The sequence below is a fragment of the Neovison vison genome, chromosome 12, assembly GCF_020171115.1.
Source record: "Neovison vison isolate M4711 chromosome 12, ASM_NN_V1, whole genome shotgun sequence".
Taxonomy (NCBI): domain Eukaryota; kingdom Metazoa; phylum Chordata; class Mammalia; order Carnivora; family Mustelidae; genus Neogale; species Neogale vison.
In genome coordinates this window covers 119,360,757-119,382,807 of record NC_058102.1, presented here as the reverse complement: position 1 = coordinate 119,382,807, position 22,051 = coordinate 119,360,757, and the positions used below count along the sequence as shown (strand labels likewise).

Sequence of the window (22,051 nt, the reverse complement as noted above, 5' to 3'; positions counted from 1 at the left end):
AAAAACATGATTTTGGTATATTAGTGTGCTAATTAATACATTCTTAGAAATACCTAGTGATTGCGTTTTTTGTGGTTTTTTTTTTTTTTTCTTTTTTAGTCCTTTATCCTGAAATCCTATCACTGAGAATAGAAATTTGGTTAGGAATAAAGATTAGAATGAAAGTATTTTGATTTAGACATTTTTCTTTTAGGAGCAAATGATGAGAAAGAAACAAGCAATGCACCTCGATGCAAGATATGTTACAATGGTGGAGAATGCATATTACTACTGCAACCCACCTCCAGCTGAAAAAACAGTGAAAAAGAAACGTCCTCCTCTCCAGGAATATGTCCGGAAACTTTTGTACAAGGATCTCTCCAAAGTTACCACTGAGAAGGTAAGTCCTGTTGAATCATAAAGTAATAGTCAATTTGATATTTGTAGTAGTGCTAAGATGATATAATATTCAACAGAATTAATTATTTTTCGTTCTAGTGATTGTAGTATTAAGAACAGTGCAGTTGGCTTGTAGCCTGTGTACTAAAATGTTTCGGTTCAGGACGTATATTTCAATTTCTCCAGATCAGCTTGTTTATAAATTGCTTCAGTGTTCGACAAAGTACCGGTAAGGAATGTAAGCAGCTTGCATTATTCATATTCTGTAACTGGAGAAATTGAAGTAGAGCTGTTAAAGTTTCAGCAGTGAAGTTTAGGAGAGTTAAGATTAGATCACAAGTTGAATTGTGACTTCTTCTATACAAGTCATTCTAAAGTGAAAGTCATATGATGAACATAAGATACAGGACATATGTTTTGTTTTCCTTTTGTGACTCTTACTCTGAAGTAATTATTCTAATTTTAATTTTGGTACTGTTTATATTTGACATTACTACTTTGTCTCTGATATTCTATAATAAATTTGACTTTTAATATTCTGCTTCAATACAGGGGATCCTAACCTTGAGTGGGCTTTAGTAGGTCCATGGCCCTCTGAAATTTCTTAATTTTGGTCATTTTCCAGAAAAGGTTAAGAAATGCTGACCTGTTTTCATAATTATTGCAGTTACCTTGTTAGAAACTTCACTTTCAAGTAGGATATGTTGAACAGAACATTTCATGGTTAACTCTTGAAATTGAAACAACACATTGTAGAACCTTTTTCCTCTTTAGGAAAAAAAAAATGTGAAACAGATAAGCTGTTGCACAAAGAAAACCTGTGGGAGAAGAAAAGGTGTGCAGTAATACATGCATTATACACGGGTAATGAGCAATGATCATGTGACTTTGGAAATTGGACTCAACTTTCAGAGATTCACAGATAGTAGTTGTTTCAAACAACAAGCAATTTGAAAGCTATTTTAGAATTAGCTATAAGTTTAAAAATATAGGTTGCTCTGTGGTTGAGACAACATTAGTATTACCACTGAAGCTGATTTGAGAACATATTAAATGCTTGAAAGATGGATGGTGGCTAGAGTGCCTGAATGGCTCAGTTGGTTAAGCATCTGCCTTCAGCTCAGGTCATGATCCCAGGGTTCAGGGATCAAGTCCCACGTTGTGCTCCCTGCTCAGTGGGGAGTCTGCTTCTCTTTCTCCCTCTGCCTCTCCCTACTGCTGCTTCTCTTTCTCTCTCTCTCAAATAATTAAATAAAATCTTTAAAAAAAAAAAGAAAGAAAGATGGGTGGTGGCTATAGAGATGAAAAGAGTGCTTTGCAATCTGCTAATAGTATCTTTTTTTTTTTTTTACTGTTTTTACTTTTTTTTTTTTCAGAATATATAAAAATGGGAGGAACTTGATTATAGGTAGAGCTCTGCTCACCATCTCATTACCAGTAGAGTTTTTGAAATAGTAATGGCTGACCTTTCTGTCGTACTTATAACGAGTCAGACAGTTCTATGTGCCTCACATATTGTAACTTTGTCTAATCCTTAACAATAGACTGTGGAGTAAGTGCTGTTACTATCCCTCTTTACACTTGAGGAAACAGGATGCTGTATAATGCTAGTTTTGTATAATGTTGTATCCTCCATATCAAGTGATCTTTTAGCCCACTAATCTTGGGTTTATTTATTTACTAGAAATTTTTGATTTACAAAAAGTACCTGAGATTATTTACATTAGTGATATGCAAAAGAAAATATTATTTTTTGTAAACCTTGGGTATGTGTTTGTAGTAACTGGTATTATGGGTATATACTATTAGCCTGATTGAAGATCTGGAAACTCTAGGAAATTTAGGGGCATCATGAAGAGATGTAGGGCAAACGTGAATAAATTTTGCCAATAATTAAAAATATTTCACTTTTCTTGTCTCTAAAGCTAAGAAGCTGGTAGAGGATCTCTAAAGTATTTTTTATTTCAAAAGTTAAATGACTGCAGAATCAAAATATTTTTATTATTGGGTATATTAGAGTATTATGTACTTAACTTAGTAATTGAAACAAAATTCTCTCCGTGTAGGTTTTGAGACAGATGCGAAAGTTGCCCTGGCAGGACCAAGAAGTGAAAGACTATGTTATTTGTTGTATGATAAATATCTGGAATGTGAAATATAATAGTATTCATTGTGTAGCCAACCTCTTAGCAGGCCTGGTCCTCTACCAAGAAGATGTTGGAATCCATGTTGTGGACGGAGTTTTAGAAGATATTCGATTAGGAATGGAGGTAATAAGGACTTTCCTTGAAGTCATCAAATTGGAGTTTGTGGAGAATGTAAACAGCTTTTAAATCCGATTATTAAAAAGAGTAATTTGGAAACCTTTCTTTCCCTTGTGATGTCAATTTAGTGTTTCTTTTTTTTTTTTATATTTATATTTTGTCACACAAATGGGAGCATGTGTTTTCGCACGTGCTTCATTGTGCTTTTTTTTTTTTTCCAATTTATTTATTTTCAGAAAAACAGTATTCATTATTAATTTAGTGTTTCTTTAAAATTACTGTGGTCTCAGATTTCCTAGTCATCCTTCAGGCTAGTGCCGGAGAGTTTTTTGCTTCTTTTTCTCAAGTTCAGTTAGGCTTATTTTGGAAGAGTATGATAGATTTTAATTATTTCTAGGGCACTAGAACTCAGGCTATAGGAATCTATAAATCTCTTAATTAGGTGAATTGGTAATCTTTTGGTAAGAATTTCTATATACTGTTTCCTCTTTCTGTTGGCTCTTCATTTCCTTAATTCATGGATTACAGAAAAATAAGTTATGGGGGAGAAATAAGTTATAGGGAGAATTACATCTTAACTGTATCATCAACTTAGTTAATGATAATACTAAATTTAAATATTTAACTTGTTCTTTTTAGTAAAACATTTTAAAGATAGCCATTTCTTAAAAAGGATATGCAGAAGTGATCACTTTACTAGAAAATAAGGAAAAGACCCATTTTTTTCCCCTCTGTTTAGTGTTCTTTCAGTAATTGGTATTATCAAGTGACAGAGGAGAATTTTACCTCTTGTCAACACATTACTGTTCTTTAATGGAAATCTGTGTTTTTTTCCCCTTTAGGTTAACCAGCCTAAATTTAATCAGAGACGTATCAGCAGTGCCAAGTTCTTAGGGGAACTTTATAATTATCGAATGGTGGAATCAGCTGTTATTTTTAGAACTCTTTATTCTTTTACTTCATTTGGTGTTAACCCAGATGGCTCTCCAAGTTCACTAGATCCTCCTGAACACCTTTTCAGAATTAGACTAGTGTGCACTATTTTGGATACCTGTGGCCAGTACTTTGACAGAGGTTCCAGTAAACGAAAACTTGATTGCTTCCTTGTATACTTTCAGGTATGTAAACTAAATATTCAGTTTGGCATCATTTAATGAGTTGCTTGTGTTACAGAAATATTAGAGAAGAAACACAGCATTCATATATCACATATAAGATGTGTTCATCATTAGATTAGATTTTTTTTTCTTCCTGCAAGGATGTTTTAGAGATTAAACATATATGATGAAAAGAATTCTACTATATAAACATTCTATTTGCATTGTCGCTTTTACGATTAACAATGATCATTGGGGAACTATTTTGGTATGGTTTATAAATTTGGTATAATTTATGGATTATTGTTTTAGTATGATAATTTATGACTTTTTATACGTCTGATAACATTTTCAACTCATCTGTGTTCTGATTTTACATCTAAAATTCTTGTTTCTAAATGATTTCACTTTTTTCTGTCATTTTGGGGAAAATATGCTCTTCTCAACACAGGAAAAAATATTTGTTCATTCATGGTAAATTCTTGGGTTGTGCTTCTCTGTCCCAATATCAGTTAATTATATAAACTTAAAATTTAGACTAAGTATAATATAAATTAAATTCAGAAACAAGTATGGAGACAGATCTACAACTTTTATAAGGTTGGTGTTCCAAAAGTTAACTTAGATTTAGGTTTAACTGCTCACTATTGAATTTTCCAGGTGTTACTAAAATAAAGTACCAAAAGCACCATTCAGTTATATATGATCATTCTAATGTATATAATCTCTTGTTAGTATTTTCTTCACTTATTTTGGTGAAGAAAATACAATTAAAATTATAACTTTTGTAGTATCAGAAATATATCCACATAGTGGCTACTGTTAAATGAGGGCAAATGCTCTGGGGGAAGAGCAGATAACTTTGTTCTGTCACCGTACCTATGCAGTAGAGAACAACTTGTTACTCGCTTGTTTTCTGACTTGATAAGAAGAAAATGGGGAGGGAAATTCTACAGATTTGAGAGTCAGATTGCCGGTAATATGCAAGGACTATCATACATTGGAGACTGTATCGAAACCAAACGTTTGTGGCAAAATGTCACTTGTAACTCTCAGCATCAAAAGTAAACTCTCTTTCAGAAGAGTGTCCTTATTTGCATTCACGCTGAAATCCCAGACTGAGAGAAAAAAGCCACTCAGAACTATCTAGGAGCAGAAGGAGACAAAAGCAGTTTTTGAGTAACAAGCAGAAATGTGTAGCAGGATATATACCTAGGGAGTTGGGAGTAAGGAGTGAGTAAGGCCTGGGGGGTGAGGGCAGTGTGTTCTAGGTCAGAAAATGTACATGTACAGTTAAGTATGGGAAGGCCAGATGGAAAGGACTTTCACAGTGGTGCTTCAAAACTTTAATGTACATATGCGCCACCTGGAGATACTGTTAAAATGCAGATTGTGATTCATTTGGTCTAGGGTGGGGGCCCAAGAGTCTGCATTTCTGACAAGGTCCCAGTTGAAGTCCACATGTCAGTAGCAAGGACCTAAAACAAATTGGAGAGGAGAAAGCACCCAGAAGGATACCCTTTTATATATAAGCAAATTCTTGGGTTGTGCTTTTTAGTTAAATTTACAGATTACAAAGTAGAAAATAGAATGAAGAAATCAGGCTAGGAGAAGCGAGGGAAGATCTCTGAACAGCACCATGTATGACATAGTAGCTGTCCAATAAATGCTTGTGAATTAATGGTTTTTATGTATTTCAAAAACTGTATCTTCAGATACGTTTTTTTGTATCTTCCGATACTTTAATTGACTTGCTTAAAAATCAAAGCAAGTAGCATAGAGAAAATAATAAAAATGTATCAAAACTATGGCTTTGAATTTGGTTTTATTGTTCTGTAAAATAAATATTTAAACCCTGTTTGGGGTTTGGGAGTGGGATTTCTGCCTTGTTTCAGTACCTGGAAATTTATTTGATATTTTATTTACGATTTTTCCTTGCGTTTAAAAAGGATTTTTGACAGTTGTAATAAAAAAAAAAAATTAAAATCACCAAATGGCTTAGAAAGTGGATTAGGGTTATTACTGTTGACCATTAATAAAAATGGTAGGTGTTTTGTATAACTCTTTAGCTTAGTTATTTTAACTAGGTAATATCACAATATAGATTATTATTTTAAAATATTTTTGTTCTTTAATTTCCTATAGCTAAACTTATTTTTCATTTGTTATCAGCGTTATGTTTGGTGGAAGAAAAGTTTGGAAGTTTGGACAAAAGACCATCCATTTCCTATTGACATAGATTACATGATCAGTGATACACTAGAACTGCTAAGACCAAAGATCAAACTCTGTAACTCTCTGGAAGAATCCATCAGGCAGGTACACGACTTGGAACGAGAATTCTTAATAAAACTAGGTAAGCAATTAATTACAGAGAGAAAACGAAGATGATGTTTGGCAGATTGTTTCTAGAATTTGCTTTATATTGTTGTCAGTGTTTGCTTTTGTATACTTTCTGTTTTCACTGTTGAGTGTTGTATAATAGTGTAGGTAAGACCTGGGTGACATACTTCTTGATTAAATAATCCCAATTTTGAGGAGAATAGTCATGTAAGGAAGGGATAGTGATGGAAAAACACTTCCTGTCAGCCTCTCTTAATTAGTGGAATTTTTACTGCTAATAGAAAACACCTTTGATGAAAGCATTTCTTACGTATACAGTATATATTTTAAACAAGCATTATCTTCTAACATAGTGCAGGCAGACACTGTAGGGGGAGTATCAGAAGTTTTGGAACGACCTTGTGGAATTTCAGACCTTACTTGGGAGAGTAATCTCTATTTCTTAGGACTAGAGAAAATGTGAGAACTATGTGCTATAGGACGATTGGTCTGTTTACTTTCTCAACATTCTTCTGAGACTGTTCTTGAAGAAGAGTTAGCTCTTGAACAGCTCCCACAAGGGACTAGGAGCTGACTAACTTTATCAGTGGAAATAACTGGAATGAGATGCAGCCTTACCAATCCGTTTTGCTTGCTAATAGTTCTTAGCATGTTAGCTTGTTTTATTGTAGTCATTTCAAAGTGACACGTTTTTAGGCTTTAAGCTAATGTTTTATTTTCTGCCAGCACTTGGTACCCATATGTCTGTTATTAGGGGATCCTTAAGCTTCACCATTTATGCTAACTGCATAAATTTACTATGTTGCCTATCTAAAGTACTTCCTTTCATGGCAGAAGTATTTGTGAGTTTTTTCCTCTAAAACTATTTTTTTCATATTATATCCAGCATTTTAATTCTTTCTCCAAGGGTCCATCCTCTGGAGAATATGATTGCTATTATCTATTTTTAAAGGTATTTTTAAAGGTGCTACTGATTATGCAGCTGTTCACTTTTCTACCACTCCACCCAGAAGGGCATATGTGATTCCTTTTTCTTTGAACTTTGTCCCCAGTTAACTACCCTTTTTTTCCTTTTCAGATTTCCAATTGTATAAAATGATCATTTCAGGCAGAGTACTCACTTCTCTTGATTATTTCATTTACTTCAAATGCTTTTAAAGAATTTTTTATTTTAAAGATTTTATTTATTTATTTGAGAGAGAGCACGAGAAGGTGGGGGAGGGCCGAAGGAGAGGGAGAAGCAAAGTCCCTGCTGAGCAGAGAGCCCAACACAGGGCTCAGTCCCAGGACCCTGAGATTATGACCTGAGATTAAGGGCAGAGTCTTAACAGACTGAGCCACCCAGGCGCCCCTATTTCAGATGCTTTGATATAGTTAAGTCTTAGCCTTGTTTCCCAAAAACTTGTACAGATGGTACTTTCTGTGTAGTGGGCATCAGGTAATACTAGTTTGACACCTGGTTTAGTAGCAGTGAAGAGTATGGTATACTTTATCCTTTTTATACTTTATCCTTTTTATAGAGCAAAGGGTTAAGTTAAAGGACCTCGGGCTTCTTTTGAGGGGTCTGTTCTTGTTTAGAATATGGGAAGGAAAACACAGGCCACCATTTGTGGATCAAACTCTAAAGATGATGGCAACTAGAATCAGTATGCTCTCAAGTTGTCCCATTTTCCTCCTGTTTTAGAATCTAAGTATCAGGAAGAAGATGTATAGGAACAGTTTATATTACTCTATTTCCATATCTTGCCTTTGGTAGTTTTTTTTGTTTGTTTTCAAGCACTTTGTAAATTCATTATCATTTTAACTTGGTAACAGCCCAATGTTAAAGAGCTACAAAGTTCCTTTTTCTTTTGAAAGTCATTTTTATATTATTCAAAGTAGTACTTGTTTGGAGCACCTGGGTGGCTCCGTCATTTAAATGGCTGACTCCATTTTGGCTCAGGTCATACTCTCAGGGTTGTGGGATTGTGCCTCACATCAGGCTCTGCACTCAGCACAGAGTCAGCTTGAGGATTCCCTCTCTCTCCCTCTGCCCCTCCACTCACTTTCTCTTTCTCTAAAATAAATAACTTGTTCCCTGAATCAAAAGAAGCAAACAATATTTAGGATATAATTATATTGTCCAGAGTTTCTCATCTCTAAGAAATAGGTTTAAATTTTGGTGAGTGGTACATATTATCCACAGAAGCTCTTGAGGTTGGGGTACCAGGTGGTGGGTATTATAGAGGGCACGGCTTGCATGGAGCACTGGGTGTGGTGAAAAAATAATGAATAATTTTTTTCTGAAAATAAATTGAAAAAAAAAAAAGAAAGGCCCCCGCCAAAAAATAAATAAATAAATACATCTTAAAAAAAAAAAAAAAAGTAGTACTTGTTTGTGGCAAAAAATGAGAAAAATACCAAGAAAACAAAAATCATGCTCCATACACAAGAATAATCACGTGTTGACATTTTTTGGTATATGTTTTCGTCCTTTAAAATTTTTTTCGTATTTATAACTAGATTTTTTTCTACCTAATATATTATGAAATTTCTTCCTGATATGAAATATTTTTCTAATTCTTAATTGGCTGTATTCCTTTGTATGAATATGCCATAATTTATTTAAACCTATTGCTTGGCACTTAGGTTATTTCCAGTTTTACATTACTATAAATAACATTTTTGTGTGATATTTATGTGTATCTTGGTGTTCTCAGTATAGACTTAGAATTACTGGCTAAAACAGTCTCTTTAAATTTAAGAACAAAACCAAAATGGTCATAGGCAATATAATTTAATCTTGTTTTGGAACTTCTAGATTGTATCATCATATAAGGAATAGAAATGAGGGAAATGGAAGTGAAAAAGAAAGAAGCCACATGAATAAATTATAAAGCCAACAGTGTATTTCACAAATTAGTAAAAAAAATCAGTAGAACAGAACAAAAGGCCTAGAAGCACCCCCCAATTAAATAAAAAATAATTTGTATATAATGAACTAGGAATATTAAAAATAGGATAAGGGCAGCAGGTCAGCATTTTGGAGGAAAATTGATACAGAGCCACAACCTATCAAACTGCAGATGGATTATGGAGTTAAATATTTTTAGGGACACCTGGGTGGCTCAGTTAAGCATCTGCCTTTGACTCAGGTCATGGTCCTGGGATTGAGGTCCCACTCCTTGCTTGAGTCCCACATTGGGCTCCTTGCTTAGCAGGGAGCCTGCTTCTCCCTCTACCTGCTGCTCCCCCTGCTTGTGCGTGCTCTCTTCTGCATTATAGTTCTTCCCACTATGCATGTTTTAGGTGGATAGAAAAAAGGTGTAAGGACCGCTCATGCTATGTGAGTTTATCAGCACTGTGATATTTTTTACTCAGAAAGTTTAGATTTAGACAGTTGACTAAATTTTTTGGCTTTGATAGCTTAAATAACAGTCTAATATTCTGCTCTTAAAGTGCCTATATATAAATAAGTAAATAAATAAAATGTTTCTGTATAAAATCTGTTTTTGTGTTTGAAAACTAATAAGTGACAGAAATTTTAAGTTAATGGATTCTCATTCTGAAGCCACAACTTCTTTTCTCAGTATTAATTTTTAAAATTTTAAAACTTCATTTACCTACCTTAATCACCTTGTACTTTCATGTTTTTGTTACTTCATGGTTAATTTCTTGAACTTAAGACACTGGAATAATTTTTTACTCCTATTGGATAGGTTATTCAAATTCTTTGGAATTCAGTATTCCTCATAAAATGAAAGAGTTAAATCATTATATGATTGCTAAAGTTTCTTTCTGCTCTAATCATCTAAGAGTCTGAATAAATAATTATTTACTAAACACCTAGTGTGTATTTATCAATATATGGCCTATGATAAGTTTTGGATATATAAAACAATTCTTTGTCTTCAAGGGCCCTATAATCTGATATAACGGTTATGAAATCTTTAGAAAAAAAAAAGTTGTAATGGTGTATCCTTAAATGTAAAGTGCTATGAGAAATTCAAGTGCTTTAGGAGCAAGTAGGAAGAGTAATAGGTTGAGGTACTCATTGAATTTATACAGAAAGTATAAAATTTAGACTGAACTTAGGGAATGTACAGGAAGGACTTGAAAGTGTACTTTGAAGGATATTCTCTATTGAGAAGAGTATCAGATGAGCAGGAGACCAAGATAGTATTATGCTTTGTGACAAAGAGGCCCAGCTATCAGAGAAGGCTCAGGAGAGAGCAGCAGAAAGTCAGATCAGATGAGGCATCTTGCGAGTAGAGTGGTTTGGAATTCAGATGTTAATTAAGAATTGACTAGGCCTTGAGCTTTGGAAGCAAATTCAAGCCAGGGTTCTCTCAGGAGGAGAATGCCAATACTGAAGAAAAAAATTAGGCCCTTTGGTGATATAACTTTGCCTCCTTCCCTCAATCTTAATGTGCAGACATTCAGATTGATAGCCAAATGATTTCTCTATGAAGGCAACTTAATTTTATATCTTTGATGTTGGAGGTATTCTAAAATGTCGCGTGATAAAAAGTGTGGCTGAGGCTTCATCTTACATGGTTAAGGCTGCATTTTATATGCTGGTATGTTTTGTGTTCTTCTGAGATGGAGATAAACAGAAGCTGAAAGAAAAAATATGTGTTTATGCATATATATAATGTATAAATGTATAATATGTATATATGCATATATATAATGTATAAATTTATGTATATATAATATACATATATATAATGTGTTAATTCTTTTTTGTTGAAATGAAGGTCTCTGTAGTTTGTAAAATGTTTCTCAAATAATTTTAAATTGTATTCTTAGTATTCTGAGAAAATGGCTGTTAAATGATCTCACTTAAAAATTAAGTGGTATAGGGATGCCTGGGTGACGCAGTTGGTTGAATGACTGCCTTCGGCTCAGGGCGTGATCCTGGAGTCCCGGGATCGAGTCCCACATCGGGCTCCCAGCTCCATGGGGAGTCTGCTTCGCTCTCTGACCTTCTCCTCGCTCATGCTCTCTCTCACTGTCTCTCTCTCTCGAATAAATAAATAAAATCTTTAAAAAAAAAAAAAAAATTAAGTGGTATAATATTGAAAATTTACTCCTTTTTATGTTTTTTATTCCACTTTCTCCTCATTTCAAGGCCTAGTAAATGACAAAGATTCAAAAGATTCCATGACAGAAGGAGAAAATCTTGAAGAGGATGAAGAAGAAGAAGAAGGAGGAGCTGAAACAGAAGAACAATCTGGAAATGAAAGTGAAGTAAATGAACCAGAAGAAGAGGTGATGACTTTTGTTTATAGGCAATAGGTACATCTGTACAAGAGTATCTTGATTATTTGAGCCAAAGTTTTCTTTAATTTGTAAAGTAAGATCTCCTCCTTAGTTTTATTATAGGAACTGTAACCAGTAGTATATGTCTGTTATAAAACCCCTGGAATTAAGGTGGGGTTTTTTTGTTTTTTTTTTAAGTAAGAAAATCATAGTATTTACCAGATCATAAGACATTTTTTTAGTAGGAACATTTTTTTGGAGTAGATTTTGCTGCTGCACTAATTAGATAAACAGAATCTAATAAATTAAACATCCTTAGTAGGTGTGTCATTGAAAAGTGACTCATTTTCCTGTATTTCTCATCTGAAGAGTTGGGATGTATTTTTTCTTTTTAAAAAGTAAAATAGAACTTTGAAAGTTGTATAATTTTTCACCATTGTTTACTTTTCCAATTGCAGTTGTAAATATCATACATGATACATGTGTGTTTGCTAAGTAGAAAAACACAGTGTTCAGTTGGCATTGCATGAGCCTTGTCTTCTTCTCAAGACCACCCTTCCCCATGGCTGCTCTCCAAGTATAGGGAAAACATTTTATTTTATTTTATTTTTTAAGAGATTTTATTTATTTGAGAGAGATAGAGTGAGAGCATGAAAGGGGAGAAGGTCAGAGGGAGAAGCAGACTCCCTACGGAGCTGGGAGCCCCATGTGGGACTCCATCCCCAGACTCCAGGACCACTGCCTGAGCCGAAGGCAGTAGATTAACCAACTGAGCCCCCCAGATGCTCAGGGAAAACATTTTAAAGAGAGAAAATAGGTTGATTCATAAGAGCAGTGTGAGATATTCTACAACTTCAGCTGAGAAAGGGCTACAGTGTACTCTTCAGAAAAATTGTGCTCTTTTATTCTTCTTGGTCCTCAGCTTGGTCCTTGGCTCCATATGGCCTTTCAGAGTTATTCCTAGCACCAAATAGCCAGAATATTTCCTCCTGAATATCAGCTGTGTAAATTAAAGATAACAGTAAAGGTGAAGTAAATGTTCTGCTAAAATTCTAATTTTCTGTAGTATAGCATTTATATAATTCAGCAGTAAGTGTAAGATTTAATTTATCATTATAGTAGTAGTAATATTTATATTACCATTTCTCATACCATGCTGTGAGGTAGGTGAGAAGATAAGGCACAGGTAGTTTAATATGCCCAAGATCTCACTAAGTGCTGAGCCAGTATTTGAATTCAGACAGTGTGACTTGTGCTCTGCTGCCCCCCTGCTTTCCTTAGCCAGCTTTTGTGGTCCATTCACTTCCAGAGTGCACAGATTATTATGTATAATAGGCATTAGGATGTGGAATTCTTGATCAGCATTTCAGTTTCAAAAGGTAATCTATTTTATTTTGCCTGAGTAATATAAAAATAAAGGGTAAGGATGAAAAGTTTATGCGTTTAATTTAGTTTAGCTTAATTTTTGAATAGGAAATATTTTCTAAGTGCTAAGAAATGATTACTTTTTTCAAGCAAATTTAATATCTCTTGCAAATTTGATTTTGAATTACAGACTTATGTTTAAAAAGGTTAATACATTTCGGGGCACCTGGGTGGCCCATTCCGTTGAGTGTCTGCCTGTGGCCTAGGTCATGGTCGTAGGGTGTTGGGATCAAGCTCCACGTTGGTCTCCCTGCTCAGCAGAGAGCCTGCTTCTCCCTCTCCCTCTGCCCCTCCCTCTGTCCCAGCTCGTGCTCTCTCTAACTTGCTTTCTCTCCAAAAAAAAAAAAAAAAAAGTTAATACATTTGAAAAAAGTAAATGCATTTCTTACATTCCCAGAATATTTCCATTTTAGAAGCGCTAAAAATCTCTATCTGTATAGTAAATTATAATACCGTCTTTGGATTTTTGGAATTAATTGTTATGTATACTGAAAAGGTTGTGACACATTTAAATCATTTTTTTTCCTAGGTGATATTTCTCATTCACATTATTTCTCAGCATAATGAGAAGAAGCTGGATTTAGTGTAGTCTTTTTTTTAAACTTACAGAACTGAGTGAGACTGAATTTTGTTGTTGGGAATGGAAGAATACACAGATATCGTGCAACTGTGTGCTTTTTTGTGTGTGTCCTTGTGCAGAATCACTCAGGTTATTTCCAGTCTTCTGTTTGAAAAGGAAATTTGGCTGATAGAAGAGGAGGTGGGGACATTGACAGGAGAGGATGGGAGAAGTGTGGGGATCAGAATGTCTACCTCCTTTGCTTAATAAGCAAGTGTGTCCTTGGGCAGGTCAATTAACTTACCCAAGCGTTGTTTTTGTCCTGTATAAAAATGGGGACATGAAAGCTTATCCTGCCTTCTTCAGAATTTTATAGAGCAAACAGAATGAGGTATGTCCGCACACCTTCCAAGCTGAGGTGCTTCATACACTGTAGTGCTTTATAAATTTTTGATGTTCTTGATTTCAGCTGCTAACCATGTTAAATTTGAACTACTTATTGACTTTCAGAGTTAGATGGGTATTAAAGAACTGCTGTGAGAAATTCAGTCTCAAAATAGTCAGGGAGGAGAAATACATAAAAGGTTCAGGAAGCTCATTCCTTCTGCAGCACAAGGAGGAGTTTCTACAAAGGATCTTTGTGTTACTAGATCAGTGGAAGATCGTGAGATGGGTTTTCAGCTACTGGTGTACATTAGTTTTCAGCTAATGCCAGCTGACTTTGCTCTGAGTTGTAGGCAGACTACATAAAGGCTGGAACTTGAGAATAATGAACAATTATACAGAAAGTTTTAAAATCTTAAAGCATTTAAAATAGAGATCCTTTTCAAAATGTTTTAATCTTCTAATGTAAAATAATTTCAGGAGGGTTCTGATAATGATGATGATGAAGGTGAGGAGGAAGAGGAAGAGAATACCGATTACCTTACAGACTCCAATAAAGAAAATGAAACTGATGAAGAAAATACTGTATGTATGGCTGAAAATTGGCTTTTGAAATCATGCCACATTCTCTTTATTATTTCAGTTTTAGCCACTCAAGTTGTGTTTCTTGTCATTATTGAAGAATATTCCTTTGGAAAATCACTTTCAGTTTGTTTTTCTAAATACTATATTAACACTTTTTTTTTTTTTTTAACATGAAGTAATGTTACATACTTTACTCACTCATTCTTTGAGTTATGTTGAACCAGCTTATCAATACAAAAGACTCTGCCATCCAAAACATGATCTTAAAATTTGTGGTCTGGTTTCTCATTTTGTTTTAATAAGGAGGTAATGATTAAGGGAGGTGGACTTAAGCACGTACCTTGTGTGGAAGATGAGGACTTCATTCAAGCTCTGGATAAAATGATGCTGGAAAATCTTCAGGTATGAATGGTTCCTCTACCCCAGAGTGTCTTCTTACTACAGAATATTGCGGCATGTTCCGTTCTGGTTGACACAAGGATCTCCACATCTAAACAAACATTTGCCTGCGCGGCAGCTGCTTCCTCACGTATACAGCTTGCACTTGCCAGTGCTTCTCGCATCCCACATCCTAATTTGAACATTTTTTTGAGATACACTGGGGGAAATGTAGTAAATATTACACTTAGAGTAATTTCATCGTACCAGTCACTGCCTTTTCTCTCTGAAGTCCTCTCTTTGTTTCTGAGACCTCTTTACTTAGAGTTTGCTTAGGATTCAAACCTTGCCAAAGATAAATATTTGGGGAAATTTAATATACCAAATTCTTAAGTTTGATTTAAAATTTGAATAACTTGTTTGTAAATATGTAGAGGAATATTGGTCATTTGGTGTTTGAAGAAATGTTTAACATATTCTTGACATTAATACACTGGACTTATAAAAAGCTCCATTTCCCAGTAATTTAGATTAATTGTGTTTTTCTATAATTAGAGGTCACATCCTGTGGACTGTTTCCTTCCACCCTCTTTATGGCTGTTGTTAAATCTGTTAGTGATTTGAGGAGAGTCCTTCTTCTGGGATAGGGTATGCAGGCCCCATGCTGTAGGCTCATTGGAAAACAGGAAGGGAGGAAGTGAAAATACTAGATACAGAGACAGGTGGCCCTAGAGGAGTTTTACTAGAAAGGGAGGAGAAATGGAGAGGTGACTAGAGGTAAAAGGGTTATTTTTGAGATGGAAGGTTTTGTAGTCTTTCTGTGCTGAGGGAGTAATCCTTAGGGAAGAAATACTGGATTTTACTTTTGTGGATGCTACCAAGTCTAAAAGCTCTGATAAAGTAAAAATTAGTGCTATAGGTTTTTAGTCCAGTTTGTTTCTTCCTATGTTGTTAAAGCTTCTTCATATATCTAGAAATATGAAGTCTTAAATTTATCTCGTTTAGGAGCACAAGTCATCAGATGATCATACTCCCTTTGAAGAGACAGATAATAAACAGTTTATTCTTTAAAAAAAAAAAGATTTTTATTTATTGATTTGAGAGAGAGAGAGATTGCACACAAGCAGGGGAGAGAGGCAGAGGGAGAAGCAGACTCCCCACTGAATTGGGACCTGATGTGGGGCTCAATCCCAGGACCTGGTGATCATGACCTGAGCTAAAGGCAGATGCCACCCAGGCACTGCAACAATCTATTTCTTAAAAAACTTTTCCTGGGGCGCCTGGGTGGCTCAGTGGGTTAGGGTCTCTGCCTTTGGCTCGGGTCATGATCTCGGGGTCCTGGGATTGAGGCCCGCATTGGGCTCTCTGCTCAGCAGGGAGTCTCCTTCCTCCTCTCTCTCTGCCTGTCTCTCTGCCTACTTGTGATCTCTCTCTGTCAAATAAATAAATAAAATCTTAAAAAAGAAAGCTTTTTCTGTCTTACCTAACTTTCCTATCTTACATAAGTCAATAACTGTTGACTCTGTTGTTCATTTGTTTAAGTATTTATTGAGTATGTCTGTGTGCCTAGCACTATGCAGTGGGCTTTTAGAAGGTAGTAAATAAAAACAGACCTAGTTCCTGCCCTCAGAGACTAAGTTTGATGGGGGAAGATACATGTTTAACAACTAAACAAATACATAATTTCAAATTGTGCCCAGTGCTGAGGAACTGAAAGAACAGAATGGCTTTTGTTGAGATAGGATAATCAAAGATCATGAATTTTAGATAAGACAGGCAGAAATGGAGCCTTCCAGGTGAAAAATTGGGAGAATATGGGGACAGTGTGTCAGAGGTCCTGAGGCAGAAGGTGATGTGTAATGTTTGAAAAACGAAAAGGAAGCCAGTATTACCAGAGTGTAGTCGGGTCTATGGGGAGGGTGGCTTGGTATGTGAATGGATATTTATGATGGGTTTTCTTTGGATGGCACAGTCGTGTATGAACCATAGGTTCATATGAAGGTTTAGGCTGGGATAAGAGGAAAAGCAAGGAGAGTGTCAGGAAGACTGATTAGAAGGCTGGTGATCCTGGTGACAGATGATGATCATTTGTCTAGAATAGTGGCAGGGCACAGGGAATGAAGTCTGGATCAAAAGTTGTTTAGGAAGAAGAATGAACCAGATTTATTTGGCACTTGATTAGATAGTGGTGGGGTCAAGGAGTCCAGGATAGCACAGGTTTTTTAGCTTAGGCCACTGGCTAGTTATCTCTGGTTGGAAATAAGGAGAAAGTGAGCAAAAGTTCCATTTGGCTATGTTAAGTTTGAGAAGCCTGTGAAATGCCAAAATGGAATTGTCAGATATCAGAAGAGAAACATAAGTGGAGTGGTTGTTAGAGCATACTTAAAGATGGAACAATAAATGAATCACCCACATATAAAGTTTGGAGAGAGGGGGTGCTTGGGTGGCTGTCGGTTCAGTGTCCAATTCTTGATCTCAGTTCAGGTCTTGATCTCAGGGTCATGAGTTCAAGCCCCACACTGGACTCCACATTGGGCATGGAATCTACTTTATTATTTATTTATTTATTTTTAAAGATTTTATTTATTTATTTGACACAGAGAGAGAGAGAGAGACCGCAACTAGGCAGAGAGGCAGGCAGAGATGGGGGCAGGGAAGCAGGCTCCCTGCTAAACAGAGAGCCTGATGTGGAGCTCGATCCCAGGATCCTGGGATCATGACCTGAGCCTAAAGGAGAGGCTTTAACCCACTGAGCCACCCAGGCGCCCCTGGAACCTACTTAAAAAAAAAAAAAAAGGTTTGGAGAGAGAGGAGGACAAGATTCCAGGTTGAGTCCTGAGGAGCCCCTAACATTTAGAAATAGAAAAGCTGATGGAGTCAAGATACAGTCTTTTGATAGGATCCAGTAATCATTGGTTATTGGGAGTTCGTGAAGAAACAAGCTAGAAGGATGGGAGGATGTGATCAGAGAGGAGGGAAGCTTGAATTTACATTTATGCGTATGTGTTTAGCCTACTGGAGAAAATTTAATCCCAAATTAAGCGCTAATTTTCAAACATTGTCAAATACCCAAAGCAAACAGCCACAGGGAGTTTTTTTTCTTTTGATAAAGTTGTCACAGGAAGACACAGTAGCGTAAAAGATACTGATTCTCCATAAATCAGGTCCTTAGATTTTGTGTAGTCATAATTCTGTCCCACTGGAAAGATTGGCAGGGGATGGGAATGATGGATTGGGGGAGGAGGTAGTTGGAGAAGAACAGGGAGATAGAGGCAGAATGGAATTAACAAAATTCTTTTTAAAAAAAAAAATATTTTATCTGGGGCGCCTGGGTGGCTCAGTAGGTTAAAAATATTTTATCTGTTTGAGAGAAAGTTTTTTTTTTTTTAATTTTATTTATTAGAGAGAAAGGGCTTGTTTTTAAGATTTAACAAAATTACTCTTAAATGTATCTGTAAGAATAAAATAGCTAGGAAACTTCTGGAAAGTAGGGGACGATACTCTATAAGAAAATAAAACATTTTAAAGACACAATAATTGGCACAGCAGTAAATAGATTAATGAAATAAGAGAGTCTAAAATAGACCTAAAACATGACAGCTTAGACTGTAAAGATAACATTGCAGATCAGTTGAGGGAAATGGATTATTCAGTGAATGGTCAATAAAAATAAAACTGAATTTCTATTTTATTTCCACAACAGAATTAATTGCAAATTTGTCAGGAATCTCAAAAAATGTTCAGACTATTGAGTACTGCATTAACACTTCACATTTATTCTTCATACAGTGCTGTCAGATACTGTTAATATTGCCATGCTGCAGTTAAGGCCATAAGCCTTGTGAGTGGTGTAGGCTGTTCTCAGCCACCTTGCTATTTTGCTTTCCATCACAGAATGCCATAAGAAATGACAAACCGGGCGGGAGGTGGGGGAATGGTGGGCTGCGTGGCGGGTGTGTGTGTGTGTGTGTGTGTGTGTGTGTATATGGTCTATATAACGCAGGGTTAATAGCTGTACTATAGCAGCAGATCCTGCAAGCCAATGAGAAAAAAAAAAAGAATGACCCAGGGTCTTTTTGTTGATTGAAAAAATAAGTGAAACCATGCTAAAGCTCACGATAATCAAAGGATAAGCAAATTAAGGGTGCCTGGGTGGCTCAGTTGGTTAAGCATCTGCCTTTGGCTCAGGTCATGATCCCAGGGTCCTGCGGTTGAGCCCCACATCAGGCTCCCAGCCCAGTGGAGAGTCTGCTTCTCCCTCTTTACCTGCCTATTGCCTCCCCTGCTTGTGCTCTCTCTCTCTCACAAATAAATAAATAAAATCTTAAAAAATAATAATAATAATTAAATTAGGATGAGCCTTTTTATCAAATCACCAGATACTAAGATTTAAAAAATAATAATACCCATTGTGGTTAAGTGTTGGTAAACATCTGCATTTGGAATGTGTAAATCAGTCCAGCCTTTTTAGAGAGAAATTTAGTAAACCTATCAAATGGGGATGCCATTTGATATAAAAATTTACCCTTACTAATTGTCTCTCAAATGCGTGAAGTTAAATATGCAACGATGTCATATTGTAATAGAACAAGAGTCTAGGAGCCCCTGGATGGCTCAGTCGGTTAAGTGGCTGCCTTTGGCTCAGGTCATGATCTCAGGGTTCTGGTATCAGGCGCGTGTCTGTAGGTTGAGCTTCCTGCTCAGCTGGGAGTGTGCTTCTCCTTCTCCCTCTTCCCCAGCTTGTGTGCATGCTCACTTGCTCTCAAATAAATAAAATCTTTAAAGACAAAAAAAAAAAGGAAAGGAAAAAAGTCTAGATTATCAGTAGAGGACCAATTAAATAAATACGGGCATAGCCATGTAATTAGCTCTATATATACTCAACTAGAAAGATGCTCATGGAATCAAAAAGAAGAAAAACGCGTATAGAACAGTATGCACATTTGCACCTTGTAAATTTTTATGTTTATATTAGTATTTTCAAGAAAAATCTGAAAGAACATGCCCCATTGATACTGGTTTTGGCACCTTGGAGCAGGTAGAGGTGGTCGGTCGAGGGAGAGGTTTGTATGGATGGACACATTAGCTGATTCATTTCTGTATTTAAATAATTTACAAAGAGAATATGTTAATTTTATAATTAGAAAATGGTTAATTTATAAATCAAGGGTGATCTAACCTGATCCTTTCAAGTTTTAAGTAAAAAGTCTTTGTAAATCTTACAAACCTGGGAGAACTTCAAATTCTAACAAAGTGGAACTTAGAAATAACAAAATTTTACACCTTATTACCATTTTATTTTATTTGAAATCTCTTGGAAATAAGGAGCCTATATTGAAAGATCATTTAAATTATAGTAAAGCAATTTCAAAACCTTCATGGCCTTTTGAGCAATCCCTGCTTAGCTTTGAAGAATCACGTTCAGCTCTTTCCTCATTTGTGCTCCTTTCAGCAAATACGGAAAATTGTCTGCCGGTCCCTAAATGCACCATGTTTCATGTACTTGCTTTGCACCTATTCTTCCCCTTCCTAAATTCCTTCCAAATCCCCCAGACTGCTCTGCTACCATCTGCTTATAAGAAATCATATGAAGCCTTAAAGATACTTTCAAGTGTCCCATTTTTATTGTTTTTATGAAATCTCAGCATCCACCCACTCCCAACTGAGCTTATATATAGCCACTCTACACCCAACACAGGTTTATATGACTTGGATGAATTGTAATTAATTGATTTCTCTCTCTCAACAAGTTATGAGCTCTCTGAGGATAGAGACTATATTTTTAGTATTAGTACCTCAAAGCCTAATGCACAGTAAGTCTTCAGTGAAGGTTTGTTTAAATAATTGGTTGATGAAACTGGTGTAAATGTTAAAAACTTGGATGTTAACAAACATAAAGCTAATCCGAACATTAATAGATTTCATTCATTTTTAAACATTAATTGAGCACCTGCTAGAGGACACCAGGGAAAGAGTGTCCAGTGCTGAACCCCACCAGTCTCGTAGAGGATTCTAACAGAGGAGCAGGCACTTGTGACACATGGTAATTATGTAGGAAGATGTGTGGTTTGGCTGTGCATTTCAGGAGCAGGTAAAGTTAGGAGAACCTACAGCATTGTGTGTTTTGGCCTCAGGGGAGGCTACAGTGATAAACGGGAGCTGGTCACAGAAGTCTGCCAAGCCGGCTGTAAGAGCAGGGGCACGGGAGGGGCCAACTCCGTTTGGTTACCTTTCAGAAGGATTACTTTGGCTCCAGTGATTGGTGTGTTTTAGGGACTATGGCACTGAATGAATTGTTCACAATTATATTTACATATATCCATGTGTACCTTGGAGTACTTATATTTTTTCATTTCTGTCTTTAAGCAACGAAGTGGAGAATCTGTTAAAGTGCACCAACTAGATGTTGCTATTCCCTTGCATCTCAAAAGCCAGCTGAGGAAAGGGCCTCCACTCGGTGGTGGGGAGGGAGAGGCAGAGTCTGCAGACACAATGCCGTTTGTCATGTTAACAAGAAAAGGCAATAAACAGCAGGTAAGAAACTGTCCTCTGTGCATTCACAATTGATTGTTAGTTACTGAGTTTAACTAATAACTGTTTTGTAGGTTCTAAGTTATCTTTTGCCTATGAGGGGAGAGTTGGAAACATTTAAAGTACTCAGAGGTAGAAATAATTTTATTTTTTATATGTGTGGAAGACACATCTGACTTCTACTGAATGGATATGTTTTAAAAGAAAGGACATTTATTTATTTATTTATTTATGTATTTAAAAGATTTTTATTTATTTATTTGACAGAGAGAAATCACAAGTAGGCAGAGAGGCAGGCAGAGAGAGAGAGAGGAGGAAGCAGGCTCCCCGCTAAGCAGAGAGCCCGATGTGGGACTTGATTCCAGGACCCTGAGATCATGACCTGAGCCGAAGGCAGCAGCTTAACCCACTGAGCCACCCAGGCGCCCATAAAAGAAAGGACATTTAAATCTTAAATTCATATAGATTTGTTAGAATATATAAATACTTTGACTTTCAGGAGAAAGGTTTCATAAGTAAGCTCGGTGGGAAAGGAAAGGAGGATGATGACAGATACAGCTCAAGAAAATGTTCAGTTATTAAGATTTCTCTTGAAGGGGCACCTGGGTGGTTCAATGGGTTAAAGCCTCTGCCTTCAACTCAGGTCATGATCCCAGGGTCCTTGGATGGAGCCCCTGCATCGGCTCTCTGCTCAGCAGGGAGCCTGCTTCCTCTTTCTCTGCCTGTCTCTCTGCCTACTTGTGATCTCTGTCAAATAAATAAATTAAATCTTTTAAAAAAAAAAAAGATTTCTCTTGAAAATCATTGTTTTCTGACCTCTAATCCTTCTCCATTCTCCTTATACTGCTTCCTCCTTCTTTCCA

At 36.1% G+C, this 22,051-nt stretch overlaps 1 protein-coding gene across 2 annotated transcripts in view; it reads left to right on the top strand.

Moving 5' to 3' along the window:
• The window catches only part of UPF2 (UPF2 regulator of nonsense mediated mRNA decay), a 109,078-nt gene that overhangs the window by 69,205 nt on the left and 17,822 nt on the right, over positions 1–22,051 (top strand). For both annotated transcript variants that reach the window (XM_044228898.1, XM_044228899.1), the window contains exons 12-19: positions 194–379; positions 2,445–2,648; positions 3,485–3,760; positions 5,912–6,095; positions 11,196–11,335; positions 14,175–14,279; positions 14,583–14,681; positions 21,024–21,191. In XM_044228898.1, coding sequence (XP_044084833.1) covers positions 194–379; positions 2,445–2,648; positions 3,485–3,760; positions 5,912–6,095; positions 11,196–11,335; positions 14,175–14,279; positions 14,583–14,681; positions 21,024–21,191 — 1,362 coding nt within the window. The remainder of the gene's footprint in view (positions 1–193; positions 380–2,444; positions 2,649–3,484; positions 3,761–5,911; positions 6,096–11,195; positions 11,336–14,174; positions 14,280–14,582; positions 14,682–21,023; positions 21,192–22,051) is intronic.